At 37.3% G+C, this 17,258-nt stretch overlaps 2 protein-coding genes across 7 annotated transcripts in view; both read right to left on the bottom strand.

The window, feature by feature from the left end:
- Nucleotides 1–7,383, bottom strand: part of tcea3 (transcription elongation factor A (SII), 3) — a 47,520-nt gene extending 40,137 nt beyond the window's left edge. Inside the window, exons 1-2 of one of the 6 annotated variants that reach the window (XM_079625548.1) lie at nucleotides 6,810–6,934; nucleotides 4,914–4,964 (exon numbers count right to left, since the gene is read on the bottom strand). In XM_079625548.1, the coding sequence (XP_079481674.1) occupies nucleotides 4,914–4,964; nucleotides 6,810–6,827 (69 nt within the window). In that variant the 5' untranslated portion in view covers nucleotides 6,828–6,934. Of the gene's footprint in view, nucleotides 1–4,913; nucleotides 4,965–6,809; nucleotides 6,956–7,326 lie in introns of those variants that run through there. The other 5 variants (XM_079625560.1, XM_079625551.1, XM_079625562.1 and 2 more) reach the window with 5 other exon arrangements.
- Nucleotides 7,384–10,396: 3,013 nt separating this feature from the next.
- On the bottom strand, nucleotides 10,397–16,380 carry tent5ba (terminal nucleotidyltransferase 5ba). Its single transcript, XM_079625570.1, has 2 exons — nucleotides 15,972–16,380; nucleotides 10,397–12,070 (listed from the first exon to the last, which is right to left on the bottom strand). Exons 1-2 carry the CDS (start codon nucleotides 16,125–16,127, stop codon nucleotides 11,045–11,047), a joined length of 1,182 nt encoding a protein of 393 aa, XP_079481696.1. The 5' UTR covers nucleotides 16,128–16,380; the 3' UTR covers nucleotides 10,397–11,044.
- Between the last annotated feature and the right edge of the window lie 878 nt (nucleotides 16,381–17,258).

Raw genomic sequence — 17,258 nt, 5'->3', positions numbered from 1 at the left:
TTTCCTGTGAATGTCCTCACGGTCACCCGGCTATACAAATTGTTCCCGAAAACACCCCCAATCTACTCTTACATAAGCTGTGAATATACTATGGATGTGCAGACCGTTCACGGCACCGCTGTAAACAAACAACTCTGGTCAATATAAGACATAGCCTACAGCGAGAAATGGACCAGGATCTACATTTTCTACTGTAAAACAAATGATTATAATAATAAAAAATTTGTGATTGATAATATTTTTAAAATTATTTCCGCACGTGCATGCCATTTTTAAAATTGGTCTGATTTTTTTAAACCCACAAAATATAGCCTACGGTAAAAAGCGATATAAAAAGCGATATAAACCACACAAACTATTTTAATTTTAAATATCTGATGTTCAATAAAAAACATAGAATACACATAATTTAGAAAATGAGTCAAATTTATAAGGTATAACAATGTTTATAAGGCAAAATGTAAAGTAAATACATGTATATATAAAGTAATTAAAATAAATGATACTGTGTAAGTAACTTACAGTCAGGCAGACTAAGGCAAATAGTCTACTAAGGTACTACAGGAACAAATTAGCAGTAGAAGCCATCATAGTCTCAAAACAAAGCATAAAACTAAAAGCAAACGAACACACGAATAAAAGAAAATGTGCCCACGAGTATAACAATGAATGATTTTCTATTTCTGATTCCCTCTAAATGACATTTATTTTGACTCAAAGCTTTGCACGTAAGTGCTCAAATAAGTTCCAATGTTCCCATAAAATGGTTTTACTGTGAAAAGGGTGGATGTTGTTGAATTATGTGTGCTTTGAAACAATTTAATGTGGGCCCACAGCGCTGTTATTTATAGAAGGCGAGTTTCGGAGTGCGTTCCCGAGGTCGTGTTTATTTAGTTTCTCAGGGAGGGTAAAAACATTCCCCTCCAGAAGTTTTAAAAAGTCTTTTCGCTTGAAGACAGCGAAAGAAACTTGAGACAATGGGACACTGTTGCACAGACAGTGGGATGCTCTGTGACCTTGCCCATGATCTCCGTTCCTCGTGCTGGGAACAGAGGATGTCTGAGATCATAGCCCCACAGACAGCCTTGCATCCCCCTCAGCACACCACAGGCCGCCACACTTGGCTCAATCTCTAGCTTGCGATAACATCCGAGGCTAATTCCTCCTGGAGACTTCACATGAGAGCCACGTGTGGGGCGAGACGACAACCAACGGAGCATCTCTCGAGCCAATCTCTCCACCTGAGAACATCTGGCCCTGGGCAGAACAACCCGCAGCTTTCATCTGACCTTGAGAAGCATGGGGGTGGAAAGAGTGACTTTCTCATACTGTAAATATGGACAGTCTCAAACAGCTCACTGTTTCCTCAAAGCGCGTTAGTGTGTACTCTGTCTGTAGGGATCAGCAGGGCTTTGCCAAACCTGGTGCTTTCGATTTGTATTATCCATCCTCATATATAGTAGTCTCAACTAGAAGGACAGAAACGCCAAACCGTTCTCAGATCAGCTTTCATACTTGCCAGCACCTGTCACGACAGTGAGCTCATTCAGAGGGAGTCTATCCTAGACAGCTTGGATGGATGTGTCCCGTTTATTTTAAGATCTGATTCTCAGGATGTTAGGTTAGACAGCAAATAACTTTGTTGTTTCTGTCTTTTAAGAAGGGTCCTGCCAAATGCCACAAGACTGGTCTTGTAGCCGGTTTGAATACCATGAAGAAGCCTTTAAAGTTACAACAGGGGGCTCATTCACACAAAATGTGTATTCATGCAAATCAGTAAATACCGAAAAAATGCTAGGAGCTTCCTGTAATCCAAAAACAGCCATATTTATACTGCTAAATTTAGGCTTATTCAGCCGTTCTATTAAAAAAAAAATACTGGATCCGAATGATTTTTATGACATTCGGTTTTGATAACAGTTCGTGCACATGCAGTTTTCATCCAATGTGGATGGAGGACCAGACTAAAAATAGTGTTTAGCAGGAAACATACAGTGCGACTGAAAGTCAGATTGCCAAGCTACAGTAATAATTACTCAAGCCGGCTCTTTTTAGTGAAATGATGACACGAGGTGCTGTGCGACAAGTGAGGTACTATTCCAGATCTAATGACTCTTATGAGTATGTTCTTTTTAGTGAAATAATAACATACAGAGTGACCAGAGAAGTCCGATCCCCAAGCGATTTAGTTATGATTCAGTAACATACAGCGCGAGCAATGAAGTCTGATTCCCAAGTTAATGACTCTCACACAAGCCGGTTCTTTTTTACTGAATCAAATCCATAGACCAACACAAGCAGTGAAATCTGGTTCTTGAACAAAAGACTCGTATGAACTAGTTATTTTCCAACTTAGATCAGTTTTTCAGTTATCTGAGTCACTTACTGAAGCGCAAGTCATTCATTTTATCAAGTGGACAGCAGTAAACCATGAACTAATAGCTTTAGAAACCTAAATCAGTGCAGTTACTGAGTGGTTCTTCATATGACAAAATATGACTTAAGTTCTTCTTTTTTTTTTACATTAATAATTAAATAAACTTAAACCTTGTTAAAAATGTTTCTTTTTTTACAATAAAAATAATTGTTGATGGAACCGTTAATGAATGATCATCATTCATACGATCATAATGAATCATTATTCATCATTAAATTCCTTAAGATTATCCTAGCTATATTTAGGAGTGTTACACCCTGTGATTTTGTTGTTCCAATTCAAAAGGACTGGCTAGCTAAGCAGAATGAGTGAGCATTTGCCTTTGGCTCCTAGCGGCCCATCCTCTGCCAGCTCTGCACAGTGTCCAGTCAGGCCTACAGTAGCACCTAAGCTAGGCCTGTGTTTGGTTTGGGAGCAAGGAAGTGCGGTTGGGCAGTAGGATTTGGTCTGGCCGGCATCGCCCTCCCTCCTCCCAACTGTAAAAAAACTCCAGAGGCCTGCGGCCTTAACACTGCTGCCATTCAGCTGCCCCGCGTGCTGGGGATAAAGTTGGGATTGTTTGTCAGCGGACTGCAATGCGAGGAATGCAGAGCTCCAATTCCCCTCTGGGAAAGGAACATTGAAGTGTGGACATTCCGTCCTTTTCTCTCTCACTCTCTTTCTCTCTCTATCTAACTCTCTCTCTCTCTCTCTCCAAATCACCATTTTCTCCTCAGGAACGATCCATTTACCACATTCAGCAGCAGCTTCAATCATAACGGTTGTGACTGAAGTGGAATAACAGATCGGATCTCTCCCTGGTGAGCTATTCTAAGTTTCTGGCAATAGTGAGCTTAGAGGCCCACAAGCCCCTTCACATAAGGATTCCATATCCACAGTCCACCCCATGGCATTTCCTAGCGCACTCCATCATTCCCTGTGACATCACATTTCTGTCAGACACTCACGCAATTTCCTCCTTGCATAAACACGGCGAACTCACAGTGCCACCGGCTTTACAGCTTGACGTATGGGACCGGCAGCAAGGGGCGACGTCCTTAATGAATATGTTCCTGAACTAAACAAACTCAGTGAAAGGCTTCTGCTGAGATTTTTAAAAGCTCCCTTTGATGTTTCTCCCAACAAATGAGCCCACAGATCTGCAACGAGAGACTGATACAAGGAGAACTTGCTTTCTAGCTTGTTTAGAGACCACACAGCCCATAAAGAAAGATGATGCCTGTTCATATTTGTTGGTCCACCGGGCCAGTCCCGTGACTTAGACCAGCAGAAGCATATGTTAACCTTTGACTTCTATAGAATGATGTCACTTTATGACAATCATGTGACTAACAAAACAGTTTAATTAAAAACACCTACTGCAGCCTGACAACATCTGCTCTTCTGGCCAGCTGTGCGCTCACATGGTTCAAGAAAACCACCAATGGCACGCTTGCTCTGCCAGGACATGGCTGGGGGACACATTACACCAGGTGCATGCAAGCTCATGACCATTTCACTAAATTAAAAGATAATTGGAGGATCTAGCTCACTTTCCTCTATGTGAGCAATATATTAACTTATATATTATATATAATAATATATTTATATATTTAAACCTATATAAATTGCCTATACAGTACAGACAGCTGTCTTCAAAGGCAGAAAGCTGACGGTCATTGAACCTCATAAGTGACTGATTTGAAACATTTCATAGCCTGTAGAAACAATTTGCATGCCATAAAAATAACGCCACATATGTCAAGAATATGATAAATTTAACTCAATGTGTAGTTCACTGTTGCAAAATTAACAAAGGGATAGTCTAAGCATAAACATACTTAGCACACACAATAGTTAATAGTCACTTTTAATCCTTTTAAACTATTTGTGATACTTTTCATTTATTTTATTTAAATGTATAACAATCATATTCTTTTTTCTCTCACTTCGTAAGCCATCTTTGATTTGTTTTGCTAATTGTAATTTCATGTTGCAATTGCATAATGTTAACGTATAGAAACTTACTTCAAAGTTACTAATAAATGTGTAAAATTGTGAGGCTTTTAGGACATAATTTCAGGTGTGTGTCTCCCAAATACCTCAAATCATAAAGCAAGCAAAGCCATGTATGTTTTCGTTATTTTTTCTTCAACTGAATTTTTTCAAGCAACATTTTAAGAACTTAAGGTCAGGAAAATTATATCCCGGTTTCACAGACAAGGCTTAAACTAAACTAGTCCCAGACTAAAATGCATGTTTGAGTGTTTTTAACGGAAAGCAAAAAAGCTAAATGTTTTGTCTCAATGCACATAATGTTTTTTTTTTCTAAGGCACATTTATAAAAGCTACTTAAATGCCCTAACTGAACTAAGGCCTAATCCTGGCATTATCTAAGCCCTGTCTGTGAAACCGGGCCTACAACACATCCAGATTGAACCCTTATTAGACATTTGAAAGTAAATCTATCACCCACTTGAGGTTTGTTACCACCAACCTTATTCACAGCTGTGCCATCTTTGATTTTTTTACGGGAATGAATGAGAAGCTGTGAAGGATAGACATACATCTGTTAATGTGTTTTTGGATTGCTGACAAACACTGCAAACATTTATTTCCAAGAAACTTTAGTAGACAAAAAAAAAGTCCTGACAATATGAGGTGTGGAAAACAATAGGTAACCTATGTGCTTTATACAGCTTTTTTTTTTTTTTACTGTGGATGCCTTTAAAAACACATTAAGTCTATCCCTCAGAGCCTTTTGCGATAATATCGGCTACACTGCCTCTGGCGTTGAGTATGTAATGTGTAATTGCATTGCGCTAAGTATTTCAGGTCGGACACATTTAGAACCCAATGACGCACAAAACTGAGCTTGTGTAACTAAAATTGTCTGCATTCTCATACTTTGGTAGAGCTTTATTTGGACCTAAGGCATAGGCACACTCCTGATGTGAAAGGGATAGTTCACTTTAAAATGCAGTGCTTTCTCAGATTTAAAAAAAAATAATAAAATAAACAATAATTATAATAAAAAATGTATTCTATTCAAACACCCTTCAAGGGATAGTTCACTTTAAAATGAAAATTCTGTCATCATATACTCACCCTCAAGTTGTTTCAAACCTGTATTAATTTCTTTCTTCTGCTGAACACAAAGGAAGATATTTTGAAAAATGTCAGTAACCAAACAGTTACCAGGTCCCATTGACTTCCATAGTATTTTTTTTTCCTACTATGGAAGTCAATGGGACCTGGTAACTGTTTGGTTACTGACATTTTTCAAAATATCTTCCTTTGTGTTCAGCAGAAGAAAGAAATTAATACAGGTTTGAAACAACTTGAGGGTGAGTATATGATGACAGAATTTTCATTTTAAAGTGAACTATCCCTTGAAGGGTGTTTGAATAGAATACCTTTTTTATTATAATTATTGTTTATTTTTAAAATCTGAGAAAGCACTGCATAGGCCTATCCTATCCTGACATTTAGCCTATATGATTTTCAAAGATAACCAATAAACTAAACAATAGAAAAATTGAGCGTCAGCTACATTAACTGATATGTTCAATATTGACTGATGAATAGCCTATTTGGCTCGTTTAGTAATGCCACTGATTTAATAGCAGTGGCTCAGCAGATAGACGTCTGGTGCTGCAGTGCTGACAGTGGGAGTTTGGAGAGTTGGCCAGCTCTGCCAGAGGGTTCAACGCCTGTGCTTGATGACCCAAGTCGGTTCATGCCAGACCAAAGCCGTTTGAGCGAGTTAATAGCCTATCAATAGCTTTCCTCCCTCTTGGTTTGCTCTTAACTCTCATTACACAGACCACACATTATCAAAGACACATGCAGATCACAGACCTCCTGTGGACATCAAAACATACCACATAGTGAAATTGAATGTGACCGCATTGTCCTAGTTGCCTAGATATACTGTATCATTAACCATATCATATTTTAATGGACTGTCCTGATTTTAATTCTGTGACTTTTTCCCCCCAAGAAAGTTTTAGATTTTAGAAATCTTTTTTAGAAAAGATTTTTACTTTTTAGATGTTTTTATTAAAACAAGTTTCACCAGGATAAAATGTTTATCAACAAAAATGTGTTTAAGTTGATGAAAAACGATTATCAAACAAATATGAAACATGTAGTTTGTAATGTAAATATGATAGGCTATATTTTATTTCTTCAATTGTGCCATGAAAATAGCATTAGATGCTAAGAGCACTAATATGATCATTACTCAAAAAAATGTAACAAGAATCGTCTGACATTTGAAAATCAGATTACACCGATTAAAAAGGAAAAAAATCAAATATGAGATATTTCGTAACTTTAAGGAACACAAGAAAAAAACGTCAACGAATTATAATGAGTGACAGTGACCTACCTTTTGTAGTCTGCACATCTTCAAGTTACAACATTATAGCATTCCTTCAAAAATAGGACTTATTTGGTTTCTTCCTATTGAAAAGAGGCTCACCCTGTTCATTTTTCCATTCTTTTCTCTGCCCTGATTCGAATGACGAAACATGTGATAACTTTGTTTTTCCCCCCTGAGGCGTCAGTGCACATTTCGTGCATTCCGGTCATGAATTTATGGTTTCATCGTGCTGTTTCTCCAACACTTTTCTGTATACTTATTTCCGTGATGGTTGGTTTATAACAATGGTTTTAAATTTGACACAAATATTTAATGTCCAGATAGCCTACTCGGAGATACTCGAGAGCAGTCGTGCTTGAGGGAAAACTTGTCTTGATTGTTTGGTGTTGAAGGTGTGTGATCTTTTTAAATGAATTGGGAACCGCATTGTGCTGCAGACACTTTTTAGGGTGTTTTAGACAGGTTGGTTGTAATTTAAAATCCTCATTTATTTAGATTGATTCAGCTATTTTGTGTTACTCACCATCAGAATCATCAATCTCAGGCGCTGCTTTGAATGTTGCAGACATTTTAATTGAAATGGCTCATTAATAGAGACTGAGTCATCTCTTTAGTAACACGTGATTAAAACCATCAGTTTATTTTTTTTAATGACCGAAATTTGGCAAGAGATCACTGTCAACAGGACTGCACAAGATCAAGAATATTATCATTGGTGAGTATTTGGATGAGTTCTCATTAAATTCAAACTTAATTGTGCTCTTTCCAAATGTCAGCCTGTCAGGTTTATGAATACCATGAACATAATTATCTAAACAGTGAATATTTCACTTTCCCAGTGTTGCGGCAGCGGTCCGGTTGACCAAGGATCCTTGAGCGATTCAAGGATGAAGACAAGGAGTGTCATTGTTCCAGGGGAAGCAAGACAGACAGGTGTGACTCACACACATAGATGTTATTGGCATGGACAGGGGAGACATATTTCCCAGCCCTACCAAAATATTAAACATTAAGTTCATTTTCCATTAAAGTTTTCATTTTTACATGAGCCACACACTTTTAGGCGAACACATTTTGCTGTGCAGAATGTAGGCCTACAGTTGACCCAAAATGTATTTGGACACTTTTGGACATTCAAGTCTCACAAAATATTTCAATATTATTGCACTGGACAATAAAATATCAAACAAATCGGCATTTTACATTTTATTTTAAATAACTGGTGTCAAAAGTTATTTTTATGGGATGTTTGAAATCTGCTATGCTCAGCAAGGCTGCATTTATCGCATAAAAAAATACAGTAAAACAGTAATATTGTCAAATATTATCACAAGTTAAAATAACGTTTAATTTATTCTTGTGAAGTCATAGCTGAATTTTCAGCATCATTACTCCAGTCTTCAGTGTCACATGATCCTTCAGAAATCATTCTAATATGCTAATTTTCTGTTCAAGAAAACAGTTGTGCTGCTTAATACTTTTGTGTAAACTGTGATGCATTCTTTATTAGGATTCTTTAATGAAATTAAAGTTTTAGCAACAATGTAAAATCTTTACTGTCACTTCTGATTCTTGCTAAATAAAAGTTTTAATCTTACTGACCCCAAACTTTGAATTGTAGTGTAGTTCATCTACACTAACTTTTCTAAATACTTTTTTTCATCTTACTTTTGAACAATCTATTTATGGTTCTATCATTTAAAACCAAACTGGCTTATTTTTAAATGATTGCTTGAAAACTGTGTTTGTTATTTTCTTTTAAGCGTTGTCTTGGTGTCCAAACAACTTTTTATGATTGCTGTATCTTTGTAGCCAAAGTTTTCATAATAACATCATATATGACATATTATATTACCATTTTGTGCCATGAAATGATATTGTCATGAAAGTACACTTGAGGTGTTGACCTCATTTTGAAGACTGCCGTATTAAGTTACTAGTTACATGTTTTGCATTTTATGTTCTTTTGTGAATACAAATCTGTTATGACATTTTCTATTTTTAAGTCAAATACTGGTTTCATCTGCAGTTACACTTGAGGAAAAGGGTAACAAAAACTCTCTTACAGATAACAGAAAATAGCTAATATAAATTACATCATAGCTTGTCCCCTCTTGTCCAAAACGTGTCTCAACATGTTCGAGCATGTCCTTATATATCACTGAATGTCACTGTATATCCCTGAATGTCTGTTTCACAACCCACTGAATGAAATAGCACTACCTCATCCTAATTTTTTAAGCCACTGTCTGACACAGTGTTTCGCCAGTGACACTGTTTGCACTGGACCGGGACATTACACATGGTTTACCAATGGCTGTGCTTTTCTTTAAGGTTCCTTATAGTCATTTAACTAGGCGGGTATATTTATATCCTTATAATGTGAGAGCTAACATGAGGGAATAAGTGGAGTATTATTCCCCTGTTGTTCTACTTCAGCTTTATGCTCCCCTGATGCCTTTTGAATAGTGTGGGCCAAAAATGTCTCTCCCTGACACACTGCAATGAAATATCACCTACACTTAACAGGGTTAGTTCACTAAAGAAAGTACATTTCACCATTATTTATATACATGTTCTTAAAACATCATACATTTACTTGAGAATCAAAACTGTGTACAATAATACTTGTTTTAATACTAAGTTTAATTTTGACATTTTTTTTCTATCCAATTGGCAAGTGATTCTCTTTTAATGTCATAAGAATATGAAAATCTTAAATTATACTACTTCATTATCATTTATTATTTAGTTCATAAAAAAAGCATATTCTCAGAAAACAAGCTTTTTATATCCCAAACCTGCAAGAAAATAAATCAGTCAGATGAGCTCTAAATAAAAGCAAAACATATGTTCTCGTATACTTCTAAACATTGTGCGGAAGAGACATTTTTTTAACTTATTTAATCTCAGGGATCTTTTTAAGTGGATGAATTTCTTGATATTGATATTTTATTAATTGATCCCTTAAATGTCCTAATTTAACTATGGCCTACTTCTGGCTTAATCTAAGCCTTGTATGTGAAACCGGGCCGACGACTATTTAAACTATTAAACTTTGAGCATAAAGCAATTCATAATGGTAAATTACAGTATATATTATTGTACTAATCAGTAGTAATCATTTTTAACATCGCATCCTTTGATCAGTTAGCTTACAACGCAATACCAGCTCCTTGATGTTTACAAAAACAATGACATGGATATGGCTTTATGAAAGGAAATAGGATTCAATCTCCAGGGGCAGCATGGGTGGGTTAACAAAACAGCCTTTGTCTGTTACCTTTAGTGTCACACTAAAAGAGAGGCCATTGTGCTTTAGAAAGGATCCTTATGGTTCATGTTCTGGAACTGCAATGGATCCATTTCCTCAGATTAAGAGTCAGCACACATTCAGACCACAACAGTGCTAGACATGAAGTATCATCACGGACCACTTTCACCTCTGCTCTGTTGATAAAGAAAAATCCCTACCATTTGACATTATTTTCCAACACAAATTGAAATATGCCTATAAATACACTTGAATTATAATAAATTACAAAATGTGACCACTACAACTCTAGGTAAAAGAGGTCTAGAACACATGAAGATGGGTTTTGTGCTTTTTTAATCACATGGAAATACATGCCTCCATCCCTGAAAATAGAGTTTTACAATTAACAAGGAGACTGAAAAATGGTTTTCGAGAGAACAGGTCTCACTTTTTTTTGTACAATGTTTTTAGGCACTTGGAATTACAACAGCAAACATTCCGTTCTTCATGACAAAAATAAAAATGTCTTTGGTCCTTTAAAAAACCAAAAAGCAAAACAGAGGTTGATTGAAACCACAGTCTGGCATAAAAAAAACAACATATAGCTTCATAACGCAAAACGCAGCCTTTCTCTCCCCACTTACATAACCTGCAAGAGTTTAACTGAATCTATAATGAGTTTGAGAGAACAAAAAAAAGTTTTTACCCCCTGCTACATGTGAAAAAGATCTTCGTTCACTCTGCAGAAAAAAAGAAAACGTAAGGATCGGCTCAAATTAGACATACAGCAGTGAACAGTCATTCTATATATGTCACATTTAAGACAAAAACAATTGCCATTGTTTTGTAAAAGCTCTTCTTAAACGTCCATTTTTGTGTTTGAAAAAAAACAAAACAAGTTTATATATTCACTTGCATATCGTCTTCACCACATGGGAAGGTACAAGGGCTGAAGTCGATTTTTATCAGATGTCCTCTGCAGGGGTCAGTTGCAGGGCAACCACGTTGGGTAGGAACTACTGCAGGTGTGCACCAGCGGCTGCACGTGTGCGATGTAGTAATTACTGAAGTTGATGTCTCGCACGTAGGGTGCCGGCTGGTAATAGCACGTGACGTTGGTAACCGTGGGGATGGCGTTCTGTTCAGCCAGCACCCTCAGTGCGAGCATGGAGATAAGATTTAATGTCTGCCGTCGTTCGTGTCCCATCAAGCAAACCGTACTCTCATTGACCACGTGGTATAACGTGACCAGACAGTCATACCGTTTGTGCTCCATTCCGGCGAAGTGATTCTGCAGGTACGCCTCGAGCTTTCGCTGTTGCTCGCCTATGTCTGGAAAGTCAATGAAGAACCGAGAGCACATGTACCGCTGGAGCGATTTCATCTCCGTTTCGGAGGTCGGTCGAAACCCTCGCACCAAAAGGTGGCAGTATTTTAAGAGACCACCTCCACGGATCTCCTCCGGGTTTCGTGTTGCGATGACCTTGTTGCACAGATGGCCGAGAGCGTCCTCAAAGTCCCCGTACATGCTCTCGCCCAACACCGTCGGATGGAAGCACTCCGACATGGGCGTCTCTGAACAACGGTCGAACAGAAGAAGGGAGTCCAAGACTATGTGGAAGGAGTCCACGCTGAACTCAAATTGCCGCCTCAGAGAGTCTACAAACTTAAGCTCGACGTTCTTGCCGGTGTTGTTGGAGAGGGAAATGAGGCTCCAGCGGTCGGTGTCATTGCAAACCTTCACCAACTTCTGCACATAGGCCTCCTTCAAAGTAAGTGGTGAGATTCTTTCCTTGCTGACGCCCTCGGGGAGGAAGTCCAGAAGGCTGTCGAGAACCACATCCTTAACCACACGGAAAGCCTGATCATCTGACAGTGAAACACCAAAAATCAGGTCCAAGTCCTTGTATCCGAGCCCCGTGTCCTGGTGCAGAACGTGACTGGCAGCAGAGCCGTTGAGCCTCACATCTCGAACCGTGATGCCTCGCTCCTCCAAACGCGCTCGAACCACCTGCAGAAAAAGTTTAAGATCAGAGATCGTTTCATTTATTGGTCAATATTGGATATTTAAATATACACAATTTTTACATTTAGAACACCTTTCCTGTCATAATGCTCACTTCAAGTTACTCTTTAAAAAGGCGAATCATTTAACACTGTTAAATGTAATCTTTAGCAAATTGCTAAATCATTAATGTTGTGATTCCTACACACACTTCATGTAGCTTTTAAAACAATTGATTTTATTTTTTGTTTTATTTATTTTATATTTAGAAAAATATAGAATTTTCTTATCGGCCAGCTAATGGTTGTTCACAATAACATAAAAGTTCAGCTGACCATATCAGCCATAATTTAAATATCCCTAATCAGGACCATCTAAGCACTACGTGACCAACACGTAAACCCAGGAAAACGCAGTACCGCACTAAGTACTGCTTTATTTGAACAATTTGAGGATACTTTGTTCTGCCACCACTGCTATTAGATAATTATCTTATTAGCTAAAAAGCCTAATAAGACAAGCTAGGCTTCAATGTTGCATAGTCTCACAGATTTCTTGTATTTATTCCCCCTCACACTGAGAACAATCTGAACACATCAATTCACTATAGTTTGCAGGCGCTGTCATTTTTTTCTCTTTGTTGCTGTGATTCAGGCTGTCGAAATGTAGAATACTGACAGCCATATGCTCCAACTAAACCACCCCTGAGAGAATTCTTTAACATAGGCCTACACACATTTAACAATATTTACTATATTTTGCCTTTTAGTGTTAATCTTCTGTGCTGAATGCATTTATTTGCAAATGGGAAGTTATTCTTATTATACGTATATGCACTTCAAAAACTAGCCTACCAAATTAACAAAAATCTTAATTTTACTTTTCACTACAAAGCATGTTCATAATGCTCCCAGTATACTTCACACACAGACTAAAGCTGAAGCTGACTGTAAAGACCAGTGTTAATGTGTTTATGTGGAATGTGCACTGACACATCTGTGCATCGGCAGGAATAGCCTACATCCACTGAGACTTGGAAACATGCCCCACGGTGTAGGCTACTACAGCTGCACATTATACAAAACTGCTCGCTTAAGAATACGTGAAACTACTGAGGCAGTTGTAAGATTTCACATTCACATAAAGGTCTTGTAAATCTTGAATGTGAAATCGGAAAACGCATTCATAAATGCCTAATTCAATAAAGGCAAAAATGTTGATTTTGGCACAGACCACAATTTAGGCATGCCAAGCGGATTTATATGCTTTTTATATTGTTTCGCAACCATTCAGAGATTAAAATGTGCTTAAATCAAACTCATTATCTCTGTCCAGAATGCACGTAACCTTTTTCCACAGCTCTGTCGGATTAATGTCAATCAGCGCACCTACCCTCACTCCTGTCAATCAAATCATTAGCCTTCTATTTTTACACATTAGGTCAGATTGCAGCAATTGACCAAGTGAATGCAGTGTAACCAAGCCCACATGCTGAGAATATATTACGCAGTTATACATATTTGAAGCACAATTAATCAACAAGCAAATTTCAATATGGCCGAGTGCAATTTATTAAACCACAAAGGGTGTGATTTATTTAAACAAAAAGTCGGTTTACTTTATTTCAAAATGGACTATTGTCAATATGAACATAAGTCAATGGTGTTTCAAAAAATATTGCCAACGCAAACAGAAGCTCAAAGGTTCTTTAGTTTCCACCAATGGATTGAGGGTTTAACCGGATCGTGTGAATATTATGATAATAAGATGATGCCAAGTCAGGTTCACAATTGCATTCAAAACCTACATTTTATGGTTCAACTGTACATCACAGCCCAAAGCACAAGGTGCAAATGTGCACTCGTGACATGGTTATAATGATAATGAAAACAGCCACAAAGTCCATGTAATGGCATGGTGCCGTGGCAAATCATTAGGGTTAAGGAAAACGACTAACAGTGAACGAGCGGCCATCTTTTGTCAATTTTGCAATGGCATGTGGAGGCTGTGCAATAAAACATCAAAGTTGTTTTTTACAGGTTTTCCATTAAATATGGGCTTCCTAGTTGGGTTTTATTGACAAGACATTACTATCCGTCCAAACCCAGGCAGATGGAGTATTATGTAACAGAGATTGTCAAAAGCTTGACCATTTATCACGGTCTACTCCATGAGGAGCAAAACTGGATCAAAGGAGGGGAAAGTGACAGATTCCACAATTCATAGTTAGTTTCAATCTTCATTTAATTACAACCAATATGGGCCAATCTTAGGCCAGTTTCTAAGATCTAAGAAATGTCACAGTATAACACATTTTTGAGAACACGGAAATAAAAGATGTCAGATGTACATGTATGATTAACGGGCAACTTCCCTAAAACTGCTTTCATTTGGGATCATGTATATGAAATGCTGAAACGTATACACATTTTCTGTTCAACTGCAAGCACATTCTCCCTAAAGGACTTAAAACAAACCCTCTCTTGTTGGATGAAACCATACTACAGGAAGTGATCTGGAGAAAAGATCAATATCTGCTTGCATGTGTAGATGCAAACCCACACTGCTTGTGTATGAGAACAAGAATTCTTTTCATTGAAAAGGGGGGCATTGGTGCTGGTTATCACTGGACTAGCTCAAACAGTGTTACACTGCATGGGATTAGGGTCGGTTATGAGTCACACTCAGTGTAGGATTCGTGAGAATGTCCAAGTCATTAACAAGTCGCTTAAATTCGCTAAGTGCACAGTTTTCTGTATCTGCTGGAGGGCCAAAGGCTAAGAATGTTTTGCTTATCCTTGGGGGGTTCAGACATTACACCAATAGTTAGCCATGCAGTGACAGGCCAGAGAATGAAAGGGGGGGGGGGGGGGGGGGGGATCTAATTTGAGGTTTTTTTCCCGTTTTTTAATTTAGTCCTTAAAATTAACTAGTATCTATTTTTCTTAGACTATAACTTTTTTCTACAAGTAATCCAATAGTGACTAGCATATTTTAAAATTGCACTTGTATTTTTTTTTATTATACTTCCACATATTACTTGGCTACTGAACTATCAGTAGGCCTATAGTGAATAATACTGATTCCATTGCATAATTTTGCCACTGATTTCTTTGTGCATCTGTGATTCAGATATTAACTATTCACTTTCGATTAGTAGCTAATGTATTATTATTTTTTTAATACTAGTAACTCTTCATTAGGTTCTAGTAGTCCCTGTAGTACTATCTATTCCAGCTTTACTAGTATTTATGAGATACTAGTAACTTATCTATCCTAGTTATAACTAATTGCTTTTTACTTTATAGTTCAACTAAAATTCTTACAAATCGGATTTAAATCTGTTAGTAACACTTGAAATACACACTACTGTCTAATATGACCTAGTATATTCATTTAGTACTGGGACAACTAGAATTAGTTACTACCATAACTTAGTTACAACTGAGAAATAAATACTATTAGTAAATGAAAAGTTAGTAGTAGCCTAAAACTGGAAGGTACCGGTTATGTCTGCAACACACCAGATCAAAATTAATAGCTAATATTGACTTGTCACATTGGGACAGTGACTAGCAAGAGTCCTAGTGATTAACTAAATACATTAATCACTACTGGAATATCAAGTACCAGTATGTAATGAAGAATAACCAGTGAAACAGAAATAAGCAATACAACTCACTTTTAATGACTTGCTAGTAATAAAAAAAATAGGTAAGAGTAACATAAAACAATAGCGTGATAGTTTTAAATAATAGGCTACATTTTCTACCCATATCATAATAAAAATACAAAATAATTAAAGTGAAATGTTATATAGACCCGTAAAAAATGTATAGGCCTAAATAAATTAGGCTAATAGTAATGTGCAGAAAAAGTATTCAGAGAGATGCGCTTTCATAATAACCTGCACAATCTGTCGCGGTTGCACCGAAAGCGTCGGGAAGTTTCCACGTCCGTGAACTGGAACCGTCTCGCCAAGAATAGAGTCCAAACGTTGCACCTGCTCCCAAGACAACACGCTAAATCGCCGACACTGCTCTGACACATCACCGGAGGACATGTCGATAGAAAGAACAACTAGCTTTAAAAAGGCAAAAACTTCTGCTCTACTCCGGCACAGATATCGCTGTCTTTTCAAACAGATGAGGCTCCAACGCAAAATCGTCTGTGAAAAGCTCAGTTATTTCACAGTTGCTCTCGTTATCAGCTATTTATAAATCGAGACGGTTGGTGAGGTTATCCAGCTGCGTTAGTGATTCACTTTTCCCAATCCACGCACAAGCAAGGGTCGCTGTAAGTATTGCAGTTCTGCTAGAAACGCACCATCTGAATGGTCTTTATACCTATGAGATTTGCATACGTGCGTATTATTGGTTGAATATCTGCTCATGAATAATGTCATGGCACTTTAGGAGTGGATTGGTGGAAGCGTGCAGCTGTGACACACCCACATGCTTCGGTTATCACATCAGTGCGTATGAGCTTTGTAATAGTCAATGACTCACTTTTAAAGAGATGAAACAGAAACAAAACAGCAAAATAAGAATAAATATATATATACTTTAACTTGTAAGTTATCTGTATCTGTGAATTTGAACCTAGTCTTGCTTGGTAAATTTATATTGTGCAAAATTGGTACATTTATATTATGTTGTAGTCAATGTAAAATCAAATCTGTAGCTGTAATGTGTAGTAATAATTACAGTAAAAATTTGAGTAATTTTCAGATAATTACATTAACCAGGTTTAACCAGTGTTTTGTTCTTCCCTCATATTTAGAAAATATATAAAATATTCTGGAGGTTTGATTGAACTTGTAGGTCGTTAAAAAAAGCAAATCTCCACCGGACATCACTTTTGCCCACTACTCTGTGTGTGTGTGTGTGTGTGTGTGTGTGTGTGTGTGTGTGTGTGTGTGTGTGTGTGTGTGTGTGTGTGTGTGTGTGTGTGTGTGTGTGTGTGTGTGTGTGTGTGTGGTACATTTTATATTGCCAATAAAATATTACTCGAGCAAATCTACAAGACTGAAAATATTTCATAATAATATAATATGCATACTGTTATCTGCAAAGATTCCCAGAGATTTTTTTACCTCAGAAAAAACTTACCATGCATGCCTTTAGGCCATTATTAACTATAAATGTTTTACATTTTATTCTTTATTTTAGAAACGTTTATAATTATTATTTGT

This window comes from Phoxinus phoxinus, assembly GCF_949152265.1.
Source record: "Phoxinus phoxinus genome assembly, chromosome: 10".
NCBI lineage: Eukaryota > Metazoa > Chordata > Actinopteri > Cypriniformes > Leuciscidae > Phoxinus > Phoxinus phoxinus.
Note: the sequence above shows the minus strand (reverse complement) of the source record. Positions and strands in the feature narration are given on the sequence as shown.